Here is a 26,665-nt window from a genome sequence, read left to right as displayed (position 1 = left end):
CAGCCCCTGCTTGCTTGCTTACTTATAACCAGTCCAGGGAGTGGCACAGCTTGTCTGCTTCCTTCCCTTCCTTAGTTTCTGTGTTGCTCTTGTAGAACTCAACAGGAAGAAGTACGGGAGCAAGCTGGAATTCGTTGGCTCTGCCTGCCACTGGCTCTGGTTCTGTCCCTGCTGGGCTCCACCAGGCACCACTGATGGTAGATACCATGTGGCGCTGCTGTTAAGAGATGGAGTCTCTGGAAGGGACCTCAACGGTGTCATTCAGTCTGACCCATCTGCCAACTCAGGAAATCTGATGCTACAGCATCCCTGATGGTGCCAAACCGCCCAATACAGTGGTACCTCGGGTTGCGGACCCAATCCGTTCTGGGATGCCCTTCACACCCCGAAAAGTCCACAACCCGATCGGCGCTAGAGCGCCTTGGCGAAAGCACGATAGAGCGCTTCTGTGCATGCGTGAAGCGTGCAGAATGCTTCTGTGCATGCGCACGCGGCGGAACCCAAAAGTAAACACTTCCGGGTCCGCCACATTCGCAACCCGGAAAAACGCAACCCGCAGTGGACGCAACATGAGGTATGACTGTACTGGCTCTGGCTCCCCCTACCTTCAGTGTCCCCGCATGGCATGCCAATGATCCCAGCCATCACTGCAGCCTCTAATACACAGCCTCATCCTCAATGGCTATGCATTTCCTCTCCAGCTGAAAGGCCCTTTGAAAATGTATCCTGCATCCTTGTCTTGTCGCAAGGCAGAGGGAGCACCACAGGCGAAATCCAGGAGTGCTATTTATGCCTTTCCTGAATCATTCCTCCCTTATACAATCTTGCCTCTCTGCCGCCCACTCTGTTAACTCATTATAAGGCTCTCCCTCCCTCCCTCCCTCCCTCCCTCCCTGCTCTCCTCCTCCAAACAGAGTCAAAGATCGTCCCTCTCATCATCTGCCTTTTCTCTCCTCGGGTTCACCAATTAGAATCTGTTGCTGGCCTTCCCATGGAGCCCTGATTCACCCGTCTCAGCAAAGATGTTACCCAGAAGTCCATGCGTGATGTGGCTTTTCATGCTGCTTTCTGTCAAACTGCAATCCAGATAATTAGGGCCACCTACCGTCGCTTTGCAGAATAAAGAGCAGTCTGCATTTTACCTGAAACAGATCTGCATAAATGGCACACAGTCACACACCTGCTGGAGATGTTAGTGCTGCTGAATATGCAAAGAATGAGTTTCTTTGACCCATCCTGCTCAATGTGGTGTTACAGTGGTAAGAGTGTTGGACTAGGACCTGGGAGGCCTTGGTTCAAACTCAGCCATGATGAAGCTTCCTGGGTGACCTAGAGACAATCGTGGTCTCCCAGACTAACCTACCTCACAGGATTGTTGTGAGGAGAAAATAGGGAGCGGAGAAACTATTTACACCACCTTTGAAGGAAATGTGGGACATAAACAAATATACAGACATTCGTCAGATGTTCCAAAACAGCTTACCATAATTCTTGGGAAAGAATTTACACTGCAGGAGCTTATTTTTTTGGGGGGGGGGGACTGATGGAAGGATTTGGGGGGGGAGCAGACATATTGAATCAGACCATTGGTCCATGCAACTCAATACTGACAAGCAGTGCCTCTCCAGAGTTTCAGGCTGGTGACATTCCCAGGCTGACTCGGAGATGCCTGAGATTTACCCTGGGACCTAAAGAATGTTCTTCCATGTTCAGAGGCAGTATACCTGGGAATACCAGTTGCTGGGGAGCAAAAATTGTAGTGGGGAGGGGGCTGCTGCCTATTAGCTCTGCTTGTGGATTCCCCAGTGGAATCCCACTGTAGGAAACGGGTTGCTAGACTAGGTGAACCTTTAATCTGTTCCAGCAGGAGTCTTATTTATATAGATTTCTTTATCTGGGTTGCTTTTAGGTCACCTAATAGCAAAGGGTCTCTGGGCTGGGGGTGGGGAACCTGTTTTTTGTTTGAGGACCTCACTCCCTTCAGGGGAACCTTCCAAGGGTCACATGTCAGTGGTGGGTGGAGCCAGAGGCTAAAATGGGCAGATGTCATGGACTGGTTTGATGCAGAGGAATTGGGGGGGGGGAGAGGCACCAGCTAGGGAATCCCCAAGGGAAGAAGGCTCAGAGCCTAGGGAGTGGTAGTGGGACAACAATGAGAAGAAAGAAAGAGAAGAGTGGGAAGAGGAGGCATCACAAGCTTAAGGGGTAACAGGGCTTAGTGAGCTGGGAGAGTCAATGGCAGACAGAAGTACTGAAGCAGAAGCAGGGGTGGAATCTGGAGGGGCAGAGATGAGTTTGGCTGGTGAAGAGTCATGGGTGTCTCCTCCTCCTCCTGTTCTGACAAGCTCCTCTCCCCCACAATCTCCCAGAACCAGAAGAGGAATGTAGTGGGAGGAGCAAGGATAGACTCTGAAGAGGAGGATACACAGGCAGCTGTGAGGACGCAAGGATCTTTAGTCTTGGCATCTGATCCATGGGGGCACGACCTACCAGGGATTAGTTCCTGTGCTCATAAGGCCTGACACTCCACCAAGTCTGTGCAGATCCTGTTCTTGCTAATAAAGAGTTAACCCCAACATGTACAGTGTGATTTACTTCTGGCTTGCTCCTGTCAGCAGAGCAACAAACACAATTTTTACCTTTTGTAAAGTAGGGCCCATTTCTACACACACACACACACACACACACACACACACACACACACACCCTCTCTATCCCACATCCAGACAAGCAAGAGGAATGTTCAGAGTTCAATGACATATTCCAGCCAGGCAGAAATGCTCTGGGTATGACCGAGGCCAGTGCATGACATGGCCACCAGGCCTGCTGCTGCTCACCCTTACTGAAGGCAGCTTGCAATGTAGAGCAAAAATTAAAAATTGGGGGGGGGGGTGTGTGTTTGTTTTTAAGTGCAATATGGGCATTGTTTGCCTGTAGTGGCTGCCTTTAGTGTCTGATCCTGCCTCTTCCCTCTGTCCCATAGGCACGGTGGCCATGGATCTGCAGAACACAGAGTGCCGGCCCATCAACAACAGCAAGCTCACCTTGCCTGCAGAAAATGGCTCTGGGAAAAGGAGGCCCAGTATTGCCCCTGTCCTAGAGGTGGCCGACAGTTCCTCCCTCTTGCCGTGTGACATGCTCAGTGACCAGTCAGAGGACGAGATGACTCAGTCGGATGATGAAGGACTCACTGTTATCGAGTCAGTGAGCTGTTAGTTCATATCTATGGCCTTTTAAACTATGTGTGTGTGAGGGAGTATTGTTCTTGTTTGTTGCTATGATATGTTTTTCTGTGTTATTATATTATAAACTGCCCTGTGATCCTCTGGTGAAGGGCAGTATAGACATTTAACAAACAAACAAATGAAATATATTTCTTACGGTAGGTTGCAAGTTGCAGAGTAGTAAAGCTGACTCTTGGATTGCACCACATTAGGCGACTGGACGGATTGCATGGTCCCCGCCTCCCGTTTTTTATTAAATAGCTCCCCACACTTGGGCAATTAGCATGTCAAGAAGGCAGCATTTAGCCTAACTTTCTTTCTGATACATTAGTTTTGTATACGCATGGGGATTTTAATCCTGGGGAATTCTAGAGCATTAGCTTATGTCACCCTTTGTCTTCATCTTATCTTCCCCTTGCATCCAACAAACGACCATTCTAGCTAGCTGGGCAGCATTAGAATGCATTGCCGGGGGGGCACAACAGCTTCGCTTAATTACTCCATAACGAACATGCCAGGAAGCTATGGCAAAGGCCGGAGAATTGCAGAGGCTTGCCAGTATACTGTATGTTTGAATCATTCAGTCCAGCCCTGCCTTACAGTTCTTGACCTGGGACCAGGTGTTCTCAAGTCTTGGTGGACGTTTACTGCATCCCTCCAGTGGTGGAGCTTCATGCTCCGGGGGCGGGGCTGGCACCCATTCTGGGGGTGGGGAGCGCCTCATGGAGACCAGGGCGCACGTTCCAGGGGTGGGGCGCGCCTCACAGAGGGCGTTACACGCGTTCTGGGGGCAGGGTGGGCATTTTGGCGGTGGGGTGGGTGCCTGCTATGGCACCCCTTGGAGCCCGTCCCCACCACCCCTATCTTCCTACGCCCCTGCATCCCTCTGCTGAAATGCCAAGATTCCACATTAGAGCCATGCTGCTTCCAAGACACATGCAGACAACAAATGGGGTGGCTTTTAGAGTGCAGCAGAGTGGAAAGTGTCGCTTCTGGGTATTGAAGAACCCAGCAAGATGCCAACTTGCTGTTCTGCGGAGCACTGCCGTGCAAATTTATTATTATTTCCTGCACTTAATGGGCCATTTGCATAAATTAGCCTCCCATTAACAGTTTTCTGCTCCATTTCAGCTCTGTTCCTGGGTGGCATGCTTTGTATTCCATTCCTTTCTGCCTAGATCTCACTAGAGCAAGCAGGAGGTGAAGGACTCTGCCATGGTTTTCTTAAAGTGGCACCACAGTGCCATCTTCCGGACACATTTGTAATAGCTAAGTTGCTTAGGTAAAGGTAAAGGGACCCCTGACCATTAGGTCCAGTCGTGACCGACTCTGGGGTTGCGCGCTCATCTCGCATTATTGGCCGAGGGAGCCGGCGTACAGCTTCCAGGTCATGTGGCCAGCATGACAAAGCCGCTTCTGGCAAACCAGAGCAGCGCACGGAAACGCCGTTTACATTCCCGCTGTAGCGGTTCCTATTTATCTACTTGCATCTTGACGTGCTTTCGAACTGCTAGGTTGGCAGGAGCTGGGACCAAGCAACGGGAGCTCACCCCGTCACAGGGATTCGAACCGCCGACCTTCTGATCAGCAAGCCCTAGGTTCAGTGGTTTAACCCATAGCGCCACCTGGGTCCCTAAATGCTTTGCAAAATTAGTATGGGGCTGAGTTAAATGTTTTCCCCCGCCCTCCACTTCAAAAAAAAAACCCACCAAAAACACTAGGGTTGCCATATTTCAAAAAGTGAAAATCCCGACAGAAAAGTTGTTGAGCTTCTTTTTGTTTTGCCCAAAGAAGTCGCAGATGACTCTGGGGTTGCGCACTCATGGTAGGATGTCCTTATTTTCATCAGAGAAATCTTGGAGGGTATGGAGTTATCTGACCCCCAAGCCATTTGAAGGCGGCCACGTATAGGGCAGTTTCTAAATGTTTAATGTTTTATTGTGCTTTTATATATGTTGGAAGCCACCCAGTGTGTCTGGGGCAACCCAGTTGGATGGTTGGGGTATAAATAGTACAATTATTAGTACTATTTGTTTTATTATGGAATAAGATGTCCTTATTTTCATTGGAGAAATGTTGGAGAGTATGCAGTTGGGCTTGCTGCAACCATTTTACGTTTCCTGGAATTCCCCTTTGCAAGGGGCATTGTGTGTGGAAATGGAAACAACAACAAGCAAAATGGTGGGCCAAATCCTGAACACTTCCCCCTTCTTCTACAGGTATGTGAAAGGCTACCCACCCAACTCTCCCTACATTGGAAGCTCTCCCACGTTATGCCACCTTTTGCCTGTTAAAGCTCCATTCTGTTGCTTGCGCTTGGATAAGGTAAGGACCCATCACATTCCCATTTCTTGTGAGAGGACAGTAACCCAAATGCCCACTGTAATCTTGCACAATTTAGGGTTGCACACTCATTTTTGGGTGCTGTGCCCAAAAAAGCACTGGGGGGGGGATCTTGTGTTGCATGACTTGTGAAGGAGTGCATTCCCAGAAAATGGTATCCCAGTTTGGGGCCACTTCATATTGGAAGGCATGCATTTCTGAACAGGTTCTTTCTTTTTCTACCCTTTTGTGGGGCACCAAGGTTAATTTAGAAACACCAGCAACCGAAAATATTTCCTGAAAACCACCAATTTTATTTTATCTTAAGGTTTCTAGTCCCTACTGTGGCAAAGGCGTACAGACAATGCCTGCTCAATGATCAGAAGCATGAGAAGGTCTCCTCTGGCCCTCGGCATATTGCTGAACTCCCATCGTCTCTGACTTTTGCCCATTCTGCCAAGGGCTGATGGGAGTTGTAGTTCGACAGCATCTAGAGAGCAAGAAGTTAGCTACCCTAGGCTAAACAAAATGCCCAGGGGTTTGTAGGAATTGGAGCTTTGGAGATGCAGGCATGTACACAAGCTGCTACCTGGACTGGGCTGTCTAAAAAGCCGCACAAACATCACTGATGCTGGAAGAACTGTTGGAATGACCGGAAGGGTTTCTCTATAAAGTGGAAACATCTGGTACATTGGCAGCTGATAAAAGTGAAACAGAGCTGAAAATTTTGTTTCTCTCCTCCCTCCCCCCCCCCCCAGTCCTTGCGTCTAAGCAGCTTCCCTGCCCCCATTGCACCGTCTTCCTACTTCATTCATCTTCCTGTTCCTTTCATCCTCTCAGCTGGCTGTTCCTTTGTGGTTCCTTCATATCCAGGAGAGGTGGAAATGGTTACTGTGGGAGGGAGGATAATTCTGTTGGGAAAGTGGGCTAGTTTACCAACTGCCCTGCTTGCTGCGGCTGCTTTTATTACCTCGTTGTGAAGGATTATTAACCTTGGTGACTAAGTTCTCCCTCCCTCCATTCTCGGATGCAGCAGTGCTTCTTAATCCCAGTTTCTGGGAACCACAGGAGGAGGGAGGACTCTTGTGAGTGGGTCCTACTTGCAGATTTCCCACTGGAGCATCTGGTTGGCTACTGTGAGACTAGATGCTAGACTAGTTGGGTGGGTCACCGATGTGTTTCAGCAGGTCTCTTCTTATCTTCTTATGGGGGAGAGTAGGTGACATTGGCCCTTTATTGAGCGCCAGCCAGGAAGTGTAAAATAAAACATTTCCCGGCATTTTTCCAGGGCTGCAGGCACAACAGTTATGAAGATGCCAAGGCCTACGGCTTTAAGAACAAGTTGATCATTGTGTCAGCAGAGACGGCTGGGAACGGCTTGTACAACTTCATTGTTCCTCTCCGCGCCTACTACCGGTCACGGAAAGAGCTAAACCCCATCGTACTGTTGCTTGACAACAAGTAAGTACTTTCCCCCCCCCCTCCAGCTCATATATACACACGAACATACAAATATACTGGTGCTACAGCAGAGCCCAACACACACACACACACACACACACACACACACACACACACTGCAAATAGAAAACTAGGCTTTTAGGGGAAAGGCTCTACCTAAAGCTGATGCTCAGAGAGTGATTAAGAAAGATGGTGGCATGCTCTGCTCTGAAATTCTTCCTACTCAGGCAGACTGCTTCTGCTGGTGTTGTACGTGATGATGTTGTTGCTTTACTCACAAAAGTGACTTACAAGCACAGTGCACAAACACTACTACAATTTACAAACACAAATTACAATGAAAGCAACAAATGGAAACACACACACACACACAAACACACACACACACAACACCTATACAAATAAAGGTCAGTCTTACGGATCCTGCCTTCAAAAAGAGGGCACAAGTAGTTGAAACCCTTCAAATTAAGGGCCAAACACCCAGGTAAAAAGGAATGGCTGATATCTAAAAATGAAGATGGCACCAGGCGAGTCTCCCTGGGAAGAGCATTTCACAAGTTGGGGAGCTACTGCTGGGAAGGACTGTTTCTGTGTTGCCACCCTCCAGACCTCTCCATGGAGGCAGCACACAGGGAAATGCCTCAGATGGCGATATTAGGATCTGGGTCTGTTCATGTGGGGAGAGGCGGTCCTTGACGTATTAGAGCAGCTTAAGAAATGATTGCACAAACACTGACTGGCAGCAACAGTTTCAGGCAGGCATCTTTCACAGCCCACTTTGGAGACAAGTCAGAAATTGAACCTGGGACCTTCCAAATGCCAACTCTCTAACACTGAGCTACAGCCCCTGTGACCAGCAAAGGTCACGGGAGGAGGTTTATTGTGAGAGTGGAGAAGGACAACTTTGAAAGTAAGGATGGGGAGCTGGCACAGGATCCAGGGAAGGAGAGGAGACCTATGCAGAGACTGAAGGTGGGGTGTCATCGTGGTCAGAGTGGCAAGAAGGGTGAAAGATTTGGACAGCACAGTACCAGAAAGCAGGGCTGGTGGTTGGGGGCTGGGAAGGAATTCAATTCTGTTTGCATTTCAAAGTGGACCTATCTAATTCACACTTTTTGAAATGTTACAAGAATCAAACTGCAGCCATCCTTCAAAATTCGCATTTCTCTGGATTTTGCAGTGCAGTTCTCCAGCCAAGTGACGCACACAAAAATGCATATGCTGTGGCAAAGTGTGCATAAAGGTGCACGCATTAGTGAAAATAGAATACCAACAGCATTTTATTACGGAAAGCTGCTTTGCCAAAATGTGTATATTTTAGGGAAAACTGCATGCAGGTATGTGTCCATTAGGAGAAATTCACACTAAAAGGCTGAAGAATTTTCATGGGCGCTTCTTCGTAATAAGAATTCATGGACTGATGTGGAAATGTGGAGAACTGGACTTAAGATTGGAAAAAAGAGAAACTGAGTGTTTCTTTTTCAGGCCTGACCATCATTTCCTGGAAGCCATCTGCTGTTTTCCAATGGTCTATTATATGGAAGGCACAATTGATAAGTAAGCTTTCCCCTTTCTCTCTCTCTTTCTCTCTCTCTCCTTCCCTGCCTGCCTGTCTCTGTCTCTTTTGGTTCAGTGCCCCAAGGCACAACCCTAAGGCACCACCATGAGGGACAGAAACTTGGAGGTGTTTAATTTGTTGGGTTAAAAAAAACCCCTCTGATAATTCATACTCAGATCCATAAATATGCAAAACAGTTCTGCCTTTGTACATTCCTTAAGTTGATTCCTAAATTTTCTATCCTGAGGCAGTGTTTCCCATGTTGGCCCAATGCAACAATTTGGGATGGGGTGATCTCAAAACAACAACAAAAAATTGCCAGAAAATTGCTGTGAACATACTTTTCCAAGACATTTCGAGCATCAAAGCTGGCTTCCCCCTCCTGCCTTCCAACAGCCTCCTAATTGTCACTTGTTTTGGGGAATGCCTTTTAGCCTTGACAGCTTGCTGCAGTGTGGGATCATTTATGCTGACAATTTGGTGGTGGTGGACAAGGAGAGCACCATGAGCGCCGAAGAGGATTACATGGCAGACGCCAAGACCATCGTCAACGTCCAAACCATGTTCAGGTGAGACAAAGTGCTTTGAAGGTTCAGCGTCTCTGGCCATGATAACCTTCCCTCTTTCTCCAGGTTGAGGAACCCTTTTCAGCCTGAGGGCTGCATTTCCTTCTGGATATCTTCTGGGGGCCACATGCCAGTGGCGGTCAGGGCCAGAGAGAAGAGCGGGTGGAGCAACAAATGCCAATTTTACTTTTGGTACAGCAGGCTGGTTGCTACATGCACCTCTCGGTCCTCCATCCAGTCAAGCAAGCAGCATGATCAAAGTCCAAGGTCACATTCTAGCCAGGCAAAGTTCACTAGGAGGGCCAAGCATGGCCAATGGGAGGTGTGTCCTGGGGACAGTTCTAAGGGACAGATAGAGAGGCCCGGCAAGCTGTATTCTGCCCTCACTTCCCCACTCCCACTACAGTGGTACCTTGACTTATGAACAACTCGACAACCGAATTTTTCGACTTACAAATGGAGGTAATGGCCGCACACTTATGAATGTCTCGATACCCGAAAGAAAACCGTGGCGGTTTTAGATAGGGATTTTTCAACTTACGAATTTTTAGATAGGGTTGCTTCGACTTACGAATTTTCCCGTTTCCAATGCATTCCTATGGGAAATCGTGTTTCCAATGGCGTTTTTCGACTTACAAATTTTTTGACTTATGAAGGTGCCTTCGGAACGGATTAAATTCGTAAGTTGAGGCACCACTGTATTTCTCTTGCATCCCATAATGGAGAGCTGGTTCCAGGTTGGGTGGTTTTAAGAGAACACTGGACAAATTCAGTGATAAGGCTATCAACTGCTCACCAGGCAAGGAAATCTGCACGAGAACACCTATATTAGTGAAGATAACATAGCAAAATGCATTATATCAAAGGAAATTGCTTGAAAATATGTCATTTGTTAGTCAAAGCTGCATACAGAAATGTGTTGAATAGGATAAATTCACATATAAATGCTGAATAAACTTTTTTTTAACGCAAAGTGCAGCAGAAATGTGGACAACTGAATTTTAAGATAGGAAAAATGAGAAACAGAATCAAAATTGACAGTCCCCCCCCCATGAGACATTGCAATGTGGGGTTCTCATATTTTCATTTCACTTTAAATTTGTATACCGCCTTTCTTTATACCTATATATGCAAGGCTGTTTACAAGCTGAAGAAGCAACAAAATATACACCAAAGATTACTCATAACAATCTGATCCAAAAAAGTCATAATAAAAATATGACTTAGAATAAGCAGCTTATATGAAATACAGTGGTACTTCGACTTACGAACGACTTGACAACCGAATTTTTTGACTTACGAATGGGGCAAATGGCCGCAAGCTTACGAATTTCTCGACATCCGAATGGAAACCGTGGCGGTTTTAGATAGGGTTTTTTCGACTTACGAATTTTTAGATGGGTTTGCTTCGACTTACGAATTCTTCCATTTCCAATGCATTCCTATGAGAAATCGTGTTTCCAATGGCGCTTTTCGACTTACAAATTTTTCGACCTATGAAGGTGCCTTCAGAACGGATTAAATTTGTACATCGAGGCACCACTGTAAAGTAATATAATAGCACATAAAAATAACTCTCAAAATATCATAGAACTGTAGAGTTGGAAGGGACTGCCTGCAATGTAGGAATATGCAGCTGTCCTGTATGGGGACTGAACCTGCAACCTTGGTGTTATCAACACCACACTCTAACTAGCTGAGCTATCCAGTGACAGAACTAGGGCAAGAGTTAAATGGAATAAGGCTCAGGGGTTTCTGCATATTTTAATGGGTCCTCAGACATGCAGCCTGAGCTATTCCCACCACTGGGAACAATCCTATGCACATGAAGTTGACATAAAGCAATGTGGTGTAATTAAGACAGCATATAGTTACTCAATAATATCAACAATAATTAAATAGAAATTCACTTAAGAATTTTAAAAAATCATTACAAACAAACAACAGCAAAATTACAATGCATAAAAACCATATAAACAGATCAAATTGAGCAATAATGTCACATAACTTAAAATAATTCTCTCTCCCCCCATATTCCTCTTCTCCCTTTCCAGCTGCACCTGCTGCTCTTAAAGCCATGGGAAGGCTGTTTCTCAGCTGTACTTGATTGAGGGTGGGGGAGGCAAGACTCATTTGCCCTCCTTGGCAATTCCCAACTGAGTAGCAATTAAAGTTGTGGGTTAACCAGCATCATATAACCAACATAAAAGGTAAAGAGCCCTGACCATCAGGTCCAGTTGTGTCCGACTCTGGAGTTGTGGCGCTCATCTCGCTCTATAGGCCGAGGGAGCCAGCGTTTGTCCGCAGACAGCTTCCGGGTCATGTGGCCAGCATGACAAAGCTGCTTCTGGCGAACCAGAGCAGCGCACAGAAACGCCGTTTACCTTCCCGCCGGAGCGGTCCCTATTTATCTACTTGCACTTTGATGTGCTTTCGAACTGCTAGGTGGAAAGAACCTGGGACCGAGCAACGGGAGCTCACCCCGTTGCAGGGATTTGAACCGCCGACCTGATCAGCAAGCCCTAGACTCTGTGGTTTAACCCACAGCGCCACCTGGGTCAATTAATACATGAAGGGGTTGTCTTAATAAGCTAGAATAAGCTTAGTGAGGTCACTTCCCTTTACCTTGGGGAAAATAGGAAACCAAACCTTTGTTCACCCCCAGTCTACATGAGAAATTCCAGGTCCAGCTCAACTACATATGGCTCTTTCAAGCCACTCTTGAGTTCTTATACTAATAATCTAGAAACATTTACCACTTTGTAACTAAATATTGCTTACTGTGCAGCTTTCCTGACTGATGTATGCAAAAGCTCATAAATTTGACCTTTGGAGAGTTTGTAAGTAATCCATTTTTAAACTTACCAAACATGCAGTCCCTTGCTATGCTGGAAAGAGAAGGAAATCTTGGAATTTACTTGGAAAAAGCATATTTTAATGGTCTAACAGTCTATACCATAGCTGCCAAGTTTTCCCTTTTCTCGCGAGGAAGCCTATTCAGCATAAGGGAAAATCCCTGTAAAAAAGGGATAACTTGGCAGCTATGGTCTATACTTCCAAACTTTACTTTGCTGCATATTTTGTAACCTTAAATATCTGCTGGGTTCTCTTACCAAAGACTATTTGCCCCAAACTTGGATCTTGGCATCCACGAATTCATCTCTATCTCTATATCCAACAAAAATGAAATGGGGTAGCTAGGTGTTCACTATTCCATGCCCCTTCCTCGTTTTCCATCTCAGCAGCGTTTTCCATAGCAATGGCTAGATAGTACAGTGGTACCTTGGTTTAAGTTCACAATTGGTTCCGGAAGTCTGTATTTAACCTGAAGCGAACTTTCCCATTGAAAGTAATGGAAAGTGGATTAATCCGTTCCAGACAGTCCGTGGAGTACTTAAACTGAAGCGTACTTAACCTGAAGCGAGCTTTCTCATTGAAAGTAATGGAAAGTGGATTAATCCATTCCAGACAGTCCGTGGAGTACTTAAACTGAAGCGTACTTAACCTGAAGTGAACTTTCCCATTAAAAGTAATGGAAAGTGGATTAATCCGTTCCAGACGGGTCCGCGGAGTACTTAAACTAAAAGTACTCAAACCGAAGCGTACTTAAACCGAGGTATGACTGTACTCTGTGGCCACTCTTCATTGGGCTTTTCTAGGTTTTGATTGGTTAATCCCTACTGATGGGCTGTTGTCTTTGTGCCCTGTTTGTGGGCTTCCCAGAAGCAACCAGCTGGCCAGTTTCGGGGAGCATGATGCTGAATTATGAATCTCACACTGTGACCCATCAGGGATATTCTTAGATTTGTTAAAATGTATAACAGAAATGTATTTGCTTTCTCTCCTACACCCCTTACTTTCATTCTAGGCTTTTCCCAAGCCTGAGCATCATTACAGAGCTAACACATCCATCCAACATGAGGTTCATGCAGTTCCGAGCAAAGGATAGCTACTCACTGGCCCTTTCCAAACTAGAAAAGGTAACAAACAAACAAAAATGTGCAAACAGTTATGTTGCGTTTTTTCATGATATGACCTGGAAGTGTTTACTTCCAGGTTTCGCCGCGCGTGCATGCGCAGAAGCGCCGCTCGGGTTGCAGACTTTTCGGGGTGCAAACGGCACCCCGGGATGGATCGGGTCTGCAACCCGAAGTACCACTGTATTTGGTTATTAGATTCCTAATTTATGGTGGTATGAGGCATTTTGGAGAGAAAAATAATATATGGTATACATTTTTTTTAATGCTGATTTGTTGCCCCCTCACCTCCCCCTGATTCCCATTGTTGAAGAAAATGTCATCATGGTCACCATTACTATCATTGCTACCCACCAAGCAGGTCATGTCCCAGCTGCTCCCTTGTTATGAGATTCCATGCTGACATTTTAGGGCTGCAAGGTTCAAGATGAAGCACAATTCTCATAGTGCTCTTTCTTTTCACAGGACAGTCCAGCAGTGTTCTGTGGGTGTGGGTGTGCCCACTGCCCTGCTACCTCTTAATATAGTAAATTTTAAAAAGCCATGAGTGCTGAGGTTGTGGCCAGTTCTAGTCCTACACAGAATAGACCCATTGAATTAAGAGCCTTAAAAAAGTCTTGCCCATTGATTTCAATAAGTCCTACTCAGAGTAGTATTGAATTCAACCCTTGGAAAGTCAAACAGAAATTGGGACCTGCAACAAAGTGCTACATTGTGAAGCACACCTGATCACGGTGCTAGCCAGCCATGCACTTTCTAACTACTCCAGGGGCTGTCTTGGTCTCCACCTTCAAACTTTGTTTTAAAAAAAATAAAAATAAATATTGTTTATTGCAAACCTTGGGGTGACCACCATTAGAGGCAGGGTATTGGGCTAGATTGCCTTTGGTCTAATCCAGGAAGGCTATCATACTATTATTTTCATCTCCGCTTTCTTGCTTTCCCCACAGAAAGAGCGGGAGAACGGTTCCAACTTGGCTTTCATGTTCCGCCTTCCGTTTGCTGCCGGCAGAGTTTTCAGCATCAGCATGTTGGATACGCTGCTTTACCAGGTAACAATGAAGGGAAGGAGAAAACCACCATTCATTCCAAAAGAGGGACCTTCTAGCGGTAGCATTTGATTCCCTGTAGCATTGTTGTTGTTTTTTTGCAAACTGTGTCATACTGAATCTCCAGGAAGGGAAGGAACCCGATTCAAGAAAGGAATTGTCTGGACCTCTCTAAATGTAAATGTAAATTTGCTGAGTTGGGACTAGAACCCCAGTCTCCCAGGTCTCAGTCCAACCTTCTAACTTCAATGGGTCTGCTCTGAGTAGAATTGTTATCAGACTGCAACTCCTATCATCCCTAACCGTTGGTCAGACTGGTGGGAGTTTCAATCCAACCATGTCTGGAGGCCACCAGATGGCGGAAGGGCTGTCACACACTTTAAAGAAATGTTAGTTAATGTATTGTATGAGTTTTGATACATGGATTGATTGGTAGACACTGTATATGGGGGGGACCTGTTCTCAAGGGGGGGTCCATGTTGGGGTGGGGTGCTTGGGGGGTTCCCACAGGCATTTGGTTGGTCACTATAAGAACAGAATGCTGGACTAGTTGAGCTTTGGCCAGATCCAGCAGGCCTCTTCTTATGTTGTTACATTCAATACTGCCTTTGCCCAAGGAAGCAGAGCATAGCCATCATGGCTAGTAGCCATTGATAGCCCTGTTCTCCATGAATTTGTCTAATCCTCTCTTAAAAGTCATCTGAGTTGGTGGTCATCACTGCCTCCTGTGGGAGTGAGTTTTACCTGTTGTTAGGTTAATTGAAGTTTTTACAAACTCGGTTGTTCAATCAAATTGAGGGATCAAGTCCATTAGATGCAGTTGCGCTAGTAGAGGCCACTGCCAAATTGTTGATGGGTTCTTCCCTTGCAGTCATTCGTGAAAGACTATATGATCACCATCACAAGGCTGCTTCTCGGTCTAGACACCACTCCAGGGTCCGGCTACCTCTGTGCTGTAAGTGTTGAGTTTCTGCATTCTTTTCAGTGGTACAAAAGTGGCAGATGTAGTGCTTTGTAGGTTCCCTGCCTAGCCCAGTCTGAGTGAAGAAGATCTACCCTCCAAATTATCCAGGGAAGGTACCCAGGATGGTGAGGGGCTGTAGAAACCAAATCCTACAAGGGATGGTCAAAATATCCAGGTATGTTTAGCCCAGAGAAGAGAAAGTTAAGGGGAGACGTTAGGCTGTCTTCACACATCTAAAGGTTTTTGACAGAGAAGATGGAGCAGACAGTGCTGGGTCGTGTTCTCTGGGAGTGGTGGGGACCAGTATTGGGCAGATTGGTGCTGTAGCATCAGCTGTCCTGCATCAGTAGAGAGGTCAAACTGGATAACCTTTGAAGTCTCTTGCTCTGTAAAAATGTTTTAAGCATGAGTTGCTAGAATTTTCCATTCTTTTCAGGGTTCAGCCCCAGCATTTTCTCACTAGTCTCTCTAGTGAAGGTCCTTCGCAATGAGAAGGGACACGGGTGGCGCTGTGGTCTAAACCACTGAGCTTCTTGGGCTTGCTGATCAGAAGGTTGGTGGTTCGAATCCGGGCAACAGGATGAGCTCCTGTTGCTCTGTCCCAGCTTCTGCCAACCTTTACCTACCAATGAGAGAAAGCTTGATGCCTAAAGGTGATAGGCCTCCCTATTCTGTTTGTTCTCAGTGATCTGAAGTAGGGGAAGGGTCGTGGCTCAGTGGTAGAGCCATCTGCCTTGCATGCAGAAGGCCCCAAGTTCATTCCCCAGCATCTCCAGGTAGGATTGGGGGAGACTCTTGTCTGAAACTTTGGGAAGGCACTGCCAGTCAGTGTGGACAATACTGAGTAAGATGGACCAATGGTCTGACTTCAGCATAATGCACCATCCCATATTCCAATGCATGGAGGTTGATGGGAACTTGTCAATGCAAAGGAATCTGTTTTTGTCACTCATTGTAAAAGAGCAGCAATGACTTTTCATTCCTTCTCTCTTCCCTTCCTTTATTGGATAGATGAAAATCACTGAGGATGACCTGTGGATCCGGACATATGGGCGTCTCTTCCAGAAACTATGCTCCTCCAGTGCTGAGATCCCCATTGGCATCTATAGGACTGAGTCCCACATGTTTTCCACCATGGATGTAAGAAGTTGAGAATCAACCTGTTTGGCTTCTCCTCAGAATCCCTAATCCCTAATATCCACCCACCCAAATCCAGATTTCCTTTCTCTCTACTGCTGCTTCTCCCAACTGGGGACCTGCAATTAATTGAGAAATGAGTGTATCAAATCCAGACCTGTATTCAGCCACCCATACTTCTTGGACCATTTTTTTCTTCTTGAATCTCTGCTAGCCACACTCTCCCATGCCCTCCTGTTCCTTCTCTGCCAAGACCATTGGACCCCCTTCTGCCTAGTGTGAAGGTTCTGCCACTGACACATTCAGTGGGCTAGAATGTTCACAAACATCTTGACACCCATCCCTGGTCTAGAATGCTCCTCCCTATCAACAGGCATACCACCTTCAAAGGAGATCCAGAGAGTACTGATGAGAGAGCAGGCTTTCTCTGTAACAGCCCCCCATTTATGGATTACTGTCTTCAGGGAGGCCCACCTGGTACCAACCTTGTCATTGTTTTGCTGCCAGGCAAATAGATTATCTCCCAGGCATGTGGGCACCACCAATTATTGTTCTGTTCTGTTCTAATTTTTGTAGTTTTCTTGTTGGGTTTGTTGTTGGGTTTTTTACTTGCTTGTAAATCATTTCAGGACCTTTAATGGGAAGCGACATACAGATATAATAAACCTAATCCAGACTAATATCACCATTGACCATTAGGGGATAGAAAAGAAGATTGGTTTGGTTAGGATTTTAATGTGAACCTACCTATTCCTCACATTCTGAAGCAGTATGAAAACCAAAAAAGCTATTCTATGAAATTTCCACTTCTCAGAGTCTTGCATTGCAGTTCCCCAGCCAACTAACACATACAAAAATGTGTATGTTATGGGGAATGTGTGCGATAAAATGCATGTGTTAGTGAAAATAATATATGAATGCATTATATTACTTCAAGCAAAATTGCATACAAAAATGTGTGCATCAGGAGAAATTTGCAGAGATGAATTTTTATGAGGACTTTTCCTTAATAAAAATAAATCACAAACTGATGCAGAAAGGTGAAGAACTAAACTTAAGACTGGAACCTAAGACTGAATTGGTCCATTTCAGTAACTGAGAGGATCTGAAATGGACAGATTTGCCCATCCCCACTGATTTAGACGGAGCCCACAGTTGATAAGTAGGGGACCATTTTTGTTATACAGTTTAGGTTGAGAAGGGAGCAACAGAGGTAAAGTAAACATTACTTAAACAAGAATCTTCGCAGTGTTGTGTTTCAGCAAAGGAATGTCAGGCCAAAACAAAGATGCACTTTTTCAAATCATGTTTTTCAAGAATTATTTCTTTCTTTCTCCCTGCAACCTCAGCCTCATGACATCAGGACACAGGTGAGTATGGCCTCTGTCAAAAAATATTTATTAGTCTTTAAGCTGAGAAAAGTTATTGTAGCCTTACAACTTTTCAACTAAAGGTAGAATAAGGATGCCCTTGGTTTCCTTGGGTGAGTAGTGCACATTTTCACCTTCATTTGATGAGTTGCAGAATCAAGATAACTACATTAAGAAAGATTTATTTTTTCTATATAACATCAAAATAGTGCATACCAAGTAAGCCAATGCTGTCAATAAATTCACCCTGTGTGACCTAACACTTTATACAGCTTTCCTTAAAAAAGGGGGGGGGAAATAAAATAAAATAATGAAAGAAATGAAAGAGGGGGGAAACAAATACTACTACTACTACTACTTACTACTACTACTACTGAAAAAGGCTTCTCACCCCAGTATTAAAGAATGGGTCATATCACTGAACTGTGATCTACCGTATTTCCAATAAAAGTTTGCTTTTAGTTTTGGGGAAATGAAAGCTTTTTTTCCCTTATGATTCCATGGAATGACATCAGTAGCCCATCAGGGGACCAAAAACCATACAGTATTTTGCTTTCCCTCATGGCCTACTGGTGTTCCCAGTCACAGATCTCAATCAACGTGGAAGACTGTGAGGATACAAAAGAGGTGAAGGACCACTGGAACACCAAACCCACTCATCACCGGAACTCATGCCCCACCGACCAAGCAGAGTACCCTTTGCTTCGGCGCAAGAGCATGCAGTGGGCCCGTCGGTTGAGTCGAAAAGGAGCAAACAAACACACACCCAAAACAGCTGAGTGGATCAACCAGCAGAGGCTGAGCCTCTACCGGCGATCAGAGCGGCAGGAGCTTTCAGAGCTGGTGAAGAACCGGATGAAACATCTAGGCTTGCCGACAACAGGGTACGGTAAGTAGTGGCCCCCTTCATTCGTGGCATCTCCAATCAGCGCCTCTTCATGTAACGATGTAACATTCAGCCCAGTGTGCCCCACAGACGCTGCCTTGAGTTCTGTGGTGGAAGGCAGGCAGGGAAGCTGTTGATAACTGCAAGAACAGGATGCTGGACTAGGTGGGCCACTGGCCTGATCCAACAGGGCTGTTCCTGTGTTGTTATGTAGCTGTGATTCCTGCATTGTAGAGGGTTGGACTGGAGGATCCCTTAGGTCGAACTCTACGATTCTATGAAATAATACATAAAAGGAGATGGACTTGGTGGTGAGTCAAAACCAGACTATCATGCAACCACTGCTGTTGCCATGCAAATACCATGGTTGTTTTATTCTGCCATCACCCACCTTTTTCAGCAGGCAGGGGGGAGGGGGGACTGTCACAGGGTTTCAGGAAACCAAGCCTTAAAGAGAGCGATGAGATCAACATAACATAAGAATAGAGGGGTTAAAGAGGCTGTCTCAGAGTTAGGATTGGAAATCAGAAGCGACTTTCTGAGTGGGACAGAGCGGCTACCCTAGCTCTTTGGCAGATAGGTCAGTGTTGATTACCAGGAGGGAGGAGGCAAGATGGCGAGAAGCAAACAGACCAGCGGACCCAATCCACCACTCACTCTGGTCTGTTTGCCATAGCTGCCAAGTTTTCCCTTTTCTCGCGAGGAAGCCTATTCAGCATAAGGGAAAATCCCTGTAAAAAAGGGATAACTTGGCAGCTATGCTGTTTGCACAACACCAGCCTTTCCACTGCCTTAGGCCCTTCCTCTCCCAGGAAAAAACAATGACACACCTGCCAATGGCAACTCCATCCAAGCCCAAGAGCTATTTCTGTGGGAAATCCATACAAAATGGAATGTTTTTCCATTGACTATATACTGAAAAGAAGAAGACTCTTACAATTAAAACACAAAGAACTTTCTTGCTTCTTTCCTTTTCCTTTCTTTCTAGATTTTTGCCATCCTGTGCTGTTGGCCATTTGCTCTTCTTACACTCTAGTCTATACCTTACTGAACCTTCTTATGCCTAGGAAATGGCTCCCTGCACCTGTTTGCAAGCAGGATTTATTTATTCATTTGTTTTGCCAAAAACAGAGCCAGACCTTCCAAACCAAAATTGGTAATTTTGAGGGCTGGTGTGTGATGCTTTGCGGGTAAACATCTCAAGCAACTCAGGCAAATCAAAGTGTTGGTGCTGGTCCCCACCTCCATGCCCAATGTATTCAAGGGAATGAAGAGTGTTTCAAAAGAATTTAATCTTCTTCTCGTGAAGAACTGATTCAATGAGGTCCAGAAACCTACAGAGGTCTTTTTGCACATCCTTAAGCCAAATAGAAAAAAAGTTACTTCAACATTAGAGCTCTTTAGTGTTGTGACTGCTGCACTCCTTTTCCTATGAGTAAATTAGTAGGGGAATTAAAACCAATTTTCAGCACCACTACTTCTCAGAGCATTATCCAGTAATAAAAGGTAAAGGGCCCCTGGACGGTTAAGTCCAGTCAAAGGTGGCTATGCCGAGGAAGCCGGCACATAGCTGCCAAGTTTTCCCTTTTCTCGCGAGGAAGCCTATTCAGCATAAGGGAAAATCCCTTTTAAAAAGGGATAACTTGGCAGCTATGAGCCGGCATTTGTCCGCAGACATTTTTCTGGGTCATGTGGTCAGCATGACCAAACCACTACTGGTGCACGAAGGACCATGATGAGTGCCAGAGCGCACGGAAACACTGTTCACCTTCCCACTGCAGCACTACCTATTTATGTACTTGAACTGGCGTGCTTTTGCACTGCTAGGTTGACAGAAGCTGGGACAGAATAATGGGAGCTCACTGTATCACATGGATTTGAACCGCCAACCTTCTGATCAGCAAGCCCAAGAGACTCAGTGGTTTAGACCACAGTGCCACCTGCATCCCTTATCCAGTAATAGCCTTATCTTTTAGCAAAGGTCCTCCTGGAATGCTTGCCTCACCATTGTCCCAGTCGATAAAGAACTCCAGCAATGTTAATTAAAAGTTTCCTCCTTGTATGTCTGCATTGCTGTATTGTTTCCTGATGAGTGTAGGCACAGGATTCATGATATAGAACCTGTAGATTACTCTTGGAACTACCTCTCTCAATTTCAGTTACTGTAACGGGTGGGATGAACATTTGATGGCTTATTTCCCCTAATTGATTCTCCCCCCCTTTCATTAATTTAAAGAGCACTATAAATTATTATTATTATTATTATTATTATTATTATTATTATTATTATTATTAAAGAAACTAATAAGAAGGAGGGGTGTTTGATTAAAGGAAGAGTAGGGCTTAAAAGACTCAATAGCATTTTGCCTGTCCATGCTAGGCATCCAGGCTTTGGAGTTGCATTTTCTTGCCACTGACACTCCCCACCTCCACTCCCCCCAAAAGCCTGGAATGCAACAGGCTAACAATGAAATGGAAAGAAGCAGTAGATGGCTATTCTCTTACTTTCCAAGCATCATTTAGTGAGGGAGGACCCAATAAACCAGAGCCTCCCTGCTGGCTTGACTACCCTTGTGCCCTTTTAAAATGTGGGGGTTTGCAAGGGTTATTGGGTTGTTGTTGTTTTTTAATTATATATTTTGGGGTTTTATATTTTGATTTTGTTCTGTGAGCCTGAGACCTCAGGTTATAGGGCGGTATATAAATTCAATTAATAATAATAATAATAATAATAATAATAATAATAATAATAATAATAATCCCTACAAATGGCTACAGTTGAAGAGGTTCTGCCTATGGGGCTCTTTCCCCAGTGTGATAAAAAATATTTTATAAATATTGCACACACACACACACACACACACACACACACACACACAAACCAAAAAAAAATCTTGCACAGAAGAGGTCCTCTGTCTACTCACCTTCACAGATGTTCCTCTTTTTTCTTTTTCTTTTCTCTTTTGAGAAATGGAAAAAGGAATTTACTTTCCTCCTCTTCCCCCTTCAGATTGTAGGCAAGAGTAGCCATAGTCAGAAATAAGATAATAAGCAATGAAAATTCTGATGCAGCCATTTCCTTGTTTATTTTTTTCTGGCAATGAAGTGAGGTGTTGCTACAAGGTGGGATGGACAGGAACGTTCAGCTTTCTTACCAGCAGCAGGGGACGGAGGCAAAAGCTGGGAGGTGGATTTACAGCTGCAGCTGCTTGTAGTGGCTGTCAGAACCAGAGGCTACTACAGGTTCAGGGAGACTTCTTTGTATGTGCCCCCCCCCAATTAAAGGGGGTAATGTGTGGACTGAAAGAGACATGCAAGTTCACCCTGAAATATTTAAATGGGTGAATGCATGTGATTCTCCTTCCTTAGTAGTGAGTAACAACTTCACATCGCCCAGAGACTGCATTGTTTGGCTGTGTCCATAGATCCCCACCCCCACCCCCCCAAATTCAGCAACTGTTAAAGGATCTGAGCCATAAGAGGAAAAGACCAAGACTGCATATACACCCATTTTTTTGCACAAAAATGTAGCTTTTCTCAATATGGAATCATTCATGCCCATCCTCAACCTGCTGCTAATACTAGATGGTGCCATCCACAAAGGCTCTTTGATATAAATTTAGAAAACCTCCCCCTTCGTTAGATTATCCATGATTATCAGGTGAATGAAGAAGAAAGTGGTGGTCACAATCTTTGTATACACCCACTCACAATGCTGTGGATAGGCCATCACCCCAATTGCTAGCACCACCTTACATCTTTTTTCAAATGGACACGCTGTGGGGTAATGCAGAATCAATCCACAAAGACTTTTATTTTTGGAAAGAAACTAGATTCTTAAGAAGCACTTTTCAGGGGTGAATCTGTAGCTCTCCAGATGTCACTGGACTCCAACTCCCACCATCCCTGATTATTGTAGATACTGGAGGGGGCTGGAGTCCAACAGCATTGGGAGGGCCACAGGTCCCCCATCCCTAACTTTCCCAAAATTCTCAAACTTCACAAACTTACAATTCCCAGGATTCATTGTGGGGGCACTGCGGTGGTTAAAGTGATATGGAGCTATAACCAGCATAATATCTCAGAGGGTTGTAGCCTGCTATTTCTTTTTAGGGCTCCCATACACACACATCCTCACCTACTTGAGTAGACGTAGGGGGAGAGTAAGGCTCAAACCAGGGCTTTCCTATGAGGAGACATTCAAATATTTTGGTGGAATTTGAGGGGGGAATGCAAATTTAGGTATTGGCAAGGTCTGTTCATCTCTGCCATTTGAGAAGGGCTTGTTCTAGAAGATTAACCTAAAGATTAGTATTGACTGCGAACTAGGGAGCACATTGGCAGACACAGAGGAGGATGGCTCTCAGCAAATGCAGTGGTAGATTTGAACCAAGATTACAGGAGCTGAGTGAAAAAATAGCAAGAGTGAAAATATTTTCCTCTAGCTAGGGTGTCTTGGGGTGGGTTCTGAGAACTGGCTTGACTGGAGTGGGCAGATTTCCATCAACAGCAGCATTATTGCAGGGTTAGGGGGGGGCACTGAGTGGCAATGGTGGATGGACCAAAAGTGTCAACAGGGACAGGCAAAACCCCAAATAGACAGATCACGCTTCCCCTTTTACTCCTCCCCTCCCCCTCCCTCTTTCACTTTGAATGAATTTCCCCAAATCTGAGCTGAGCCAAAACCCTATTTGAGCTTCGCCCAGCTCAAATTTGAGGAGTACAACAGCCCTTCTCTGTCTCCTTCTGCCACCCCTCTCTCCCTTTCTGAATTCCCATTCTCTCCTTCTCTCAGACACTCCCTTCTCAGTGTCTTTCCTACCTATGCCAGTTTTCTCCCCCCTCTCTCTGCCTGCCCCCTTCTGTTTCTCTCTCTCTTTGACACCCCATTTTCTTTCTGACTCCCCTTCTCTTCCTTACTCTTTTCCTGAGACCCTTTTCCCACCACTTCCTTCTCATTCAGACACCACTTCTGTTTGTTTGTCAGTCTGTCTCTCTGTCTCTCTGTCTCTCCCTCCCTCCCTCCCTCCCTCTGTATGTGTGCGCTTTCTCATCCTCTTTTTACATACCATTCTATCTCTTTCTGACACAAACACTCCTCCTCTCTCTTGCCACCACTTTCTTCTCACTCTTTTCTCCTTCTTTCCCTCCCTCTATCTTCCACCTCCTTCCCGCTGTGTGCTGCGCTGGGGAAGCGACAGATTCCGCCTGCCAGATGTCTGAAGCCATCACTGGCAGAGGGTTTTTGAAATTACCTGAGGGCAGTATTAAATCAGTTCAAGAGCTGCAAATTGCCCATTCCTGCTATAGAGACTCAGCCATACTCTCCTAAAGAACTACCTAATGAGGGATGGGCGTCTAAGACCAACATCACTGATCATTTCAATGGTTCTCTGAATGCATCCTCATTCCATATCACCCGCTGGTGTCTGAAGTCTGCACAGTGCCATGAACAGAACACCTAAGTCTGGCTTCCTTCTTATTTTATTTTTATTTATTTATTTTGTGTGTGTATATATTTTTACTACATTCCTGCGCATATAATCACCAATGCTGGTGTCTTAAGTACTTTCTTAATCGCTGCTCGCTGATCTCTCTCTCTTTCTTCTCTTTCTCTCCGTTTATGTCTGTGCCTTTTCTTTTTCTTTTTTTGTTGTCGTTTTTCCTTCTCTGTGTGTTCTGTAGAGGATGTAGCAAATTTAACAGCCTGTGATGTGATGAATCGTGTAAACCTTGGATATTTGCAAGGTAAATCTCTTTTCCCTGAGAGTCAGGCTTGACTCATGCTTAAACTGCATGACCAAGAACATGCCATACAGAGGCTCAAGTTAAATGCATCTCATGGGGGGAGAGGGCACAGAGGGGACCATTTTTCATCATCACAACAATTGGGAGTTACAGGTCTGACGTAATCGAAACAAAATAAAAAAAAATTCTTCCAGCAGCACCTTAGAGACCAACTAAGTTGGTCATTGGTATGAGCTTTCGCTCATGGGGGGGAGGGCACAGAGGTGACCATTTTTCATCATCACAACAATTGGGAGTTACAGGTCTGATGTAGTCGAAACAAAATAAAAAAATTCCTTCCAGCAGCACCTTAGAGACCAACTAAGTTTGTCATTGGTATGAGCTTTCGTGTGCATCTGAAGAAGTGTGCATGCACACGAAAGCTCAAAGCGGCCTCTACTAGTGCAACAGCATCTAATGGCATTGATCCCTCAATTTGATTGAACAACTGAGTTTGTAAAAACTTCAATTAACCTAACAACAGGTAAAACTCTAAGGTGCTGCTGGAAGGAATTTTTTTATTTTGTTTCAACAATTGGGGGGTTCTGGAAAATTTCCCAAAATAACCACCAAAAATCCAGTGGCCTTTTAGGAGGATGTGGTAAATGGCCAATGCATTGTTCCTCTTCAAAAATCCATCCCACCCCCATTCCACATTAAAGGTAAAGGTACGCCTGAGCGTTAAGTCCAGTCGCGGATGACTCTGGGGTTGCGGCACTCATCTCGCTTTACTGGCCGAGGGAGCTGGCGTTTGTCCGCAGACAGCTTCTGGGTCATGTGGCCAGCATGCCTAAGCCGCTTCTGGCAAAACCAGAGCAGTGCACAGAAACGCCGTTTACCTTCCCGCCAGAGGGGTACCTATTTATCTACTTGCACTTCGACGTGCTTTCGAACTGCTAGGTGGGCAGGAGCTGGGACCGAACAATGGCAGCTCACCCCGTCATGGGGATTCGAACTGCCGACCTTCTGATCAGCAAGCCCTAGGCTCCATGGTTTAGACCACAGCGCCATGGGGGCGACCTTTTAAATCCTAATAATTCATCAGGAGCTTCTAAACTGTCGCTGTTTCGGATAGTGACTATCATGTACCAGAAAACTCAGCTTGTGGCAAAGTTGATTTGTAGCATCAAGCCCACTCCCACCCCTTTCCAAGATCAAACCTTTTGCAGTGAGGAAAGTGGTGGAGAAATGGGCTGGAAAATATGGGATGACCGTTGTTTGATGCAATGCCATCTAACCTCCCCATGAACAAATCAGAATTGGATTATTGGGAAGAGCCATTGCTCAGGGGTAGAAGACATTCCTTGTATGCAGAAGGTCCCAGGTTCAATCTCTGGAAGAATCTCCAGGTTGGGCTAAAAGAGAGGCTCTTGCCTGAAATCCTAGAGAGCAGCTGCTTGTCAGGTTAAGCAGTACTGAACTGGATGGGCCAATGGTCTGACTTGGTGTTAGGCAGCTTCCTATGTTCCTATGATCCATATATAGGTCATATGGAGGTGCTCATAGATGCCAAAATAGACGGAGGATGCAAGAGTTTTTTCTCATAGTCTTCCAAGTCTCAGCTAAGGATTGGAGAGGATCTTATTGCCTTTAAAGGTGGCTGTACCTAATTTCTGAAACAATATGTGAACTGAATTACAGCCATCCTTTGGAACTCAACACATCTCCTAATTTTGGTACACAGTTCTCCAGCCATGTAATGTGTAAAAAAAAAATGCAAATACTGGGATAAAGTGTGCATAGATATGTATATATCAGTGAATTTCACACAGAAACACATTAAAGTAAGGAAATTTGCTTTGCAGAAAAATGAGTAACTTTGGCAAACTTATGCACAAAAACTAGGAATGTTGATGGATTTCCATGAGGACTTTACAAAGAAATCACAGATTGATGCGGAACTGTAGAAAACTGAACTTACAAATGGAAAATGCCACAGGGGTGATCCTACCCACTCAGAGATCACACAGTGAACATAATGGCATTAGGACATAGCCCTAAGCTTTGGCCCTCCAGATGTTACTGAACTGTAGTTCTCATCATCCCTTCTATTGGCCATGCTTGCAGAGGCTGATGGGAGTTGTAGTTCCCGACACTTGCCCAATGCTGTGGTCCTTTCTATTGCACCTTCTGACTTCCGGTCTGTCGCGGCGGAGAGAAGGACGCAGGGACTTCGCGCGCCGAAGTCCCTGGCTTCGCGGAGGGGGGGGAAGTCCGCAGAGCGAGCGGACTCCCCGTAAAAGCACCGGGTAGAGAGTCCCGGTGACTCACACGCCCAGCGGCTGCTCCGTTTTGCGGATCCCCCGCTGCCCGAGAGCTCAGTAGAGCGATCGAGAGCCGGCGGGGTGGAACCGTGGGAGCCAT

At 45.5% G+C, this 26,665-nt stretch overlaps 1 protein-coding gene across 2 annotated transcripts in view; it reads left to right on the top strand.

The window, feature by feature from the left end:
* Positions 1-26,665, top strand: part of KCNT1 (potassium sodium-activated channel subfamily T member 1) — a 55,936-nt gene that overhangs the window by 22,845 nt on the left and 6,426 nt on the right. For both annotated transcript variants that reach the window (XM_060270274.1, XM_060270273.1), the window contains 11 exons: positions 2,984-3,200; positions 5,444-5,549; positions 6,835-7,007; positions 8,493-8,564; positions 9,000-9,134; positions 13,000-13,111; positions 14,059-14,160; positions 15,029-15,112; positions 16,133-16,261; positions 17,608-17,628; positions 18,217-18,517. In XM_060270274.1, coding sequence (XP_060126257.1) covers positions 2,984-3,200; positions 5,444-5,549; positions 6,835-7,007; positions 8,493-8,564; positions 9,000-9,134; positions 13,000-13,111; positions 14,059-14,160; positions 15,029-15,112; positions 16,133-16,261; positions 17,608-17,628; positions 18,217-18,517 — 1,452 coding nt within the window. The remainder of the gene's footprint in view (positions 1-2,983; positions 3,201-5,443; positions 5,550-6,834; positions 7,008-8,492; positions 8,565-8,999; positions 9,135-12,999; positions 13,112-14,058; positions 14,161-15,028; positions 15,113-16,132; positions 16,262-17,607; positions 17,629-18,216; positions 18,518-26,665) is intronic.

The sequence above is a fragment of the Zootoca vivipara genome, chromosome Z, assembly GCF_963506605.1.
Source record: "Zootoca vivipara chromosome Z, rZooViv1.1, whole genome shotgun sequence".
In the NCBI taxonomy this organism is placed as follows: domain Eukaryota; kingdom Metazoa; phylum Chordata; class Lepidosauria; order Squamata; family Lacertidae; genus Zootoca; species Zootoca vivipara.
This window is presented reverse-complemented; position numbering and strand designations above follow the sequence as displayed.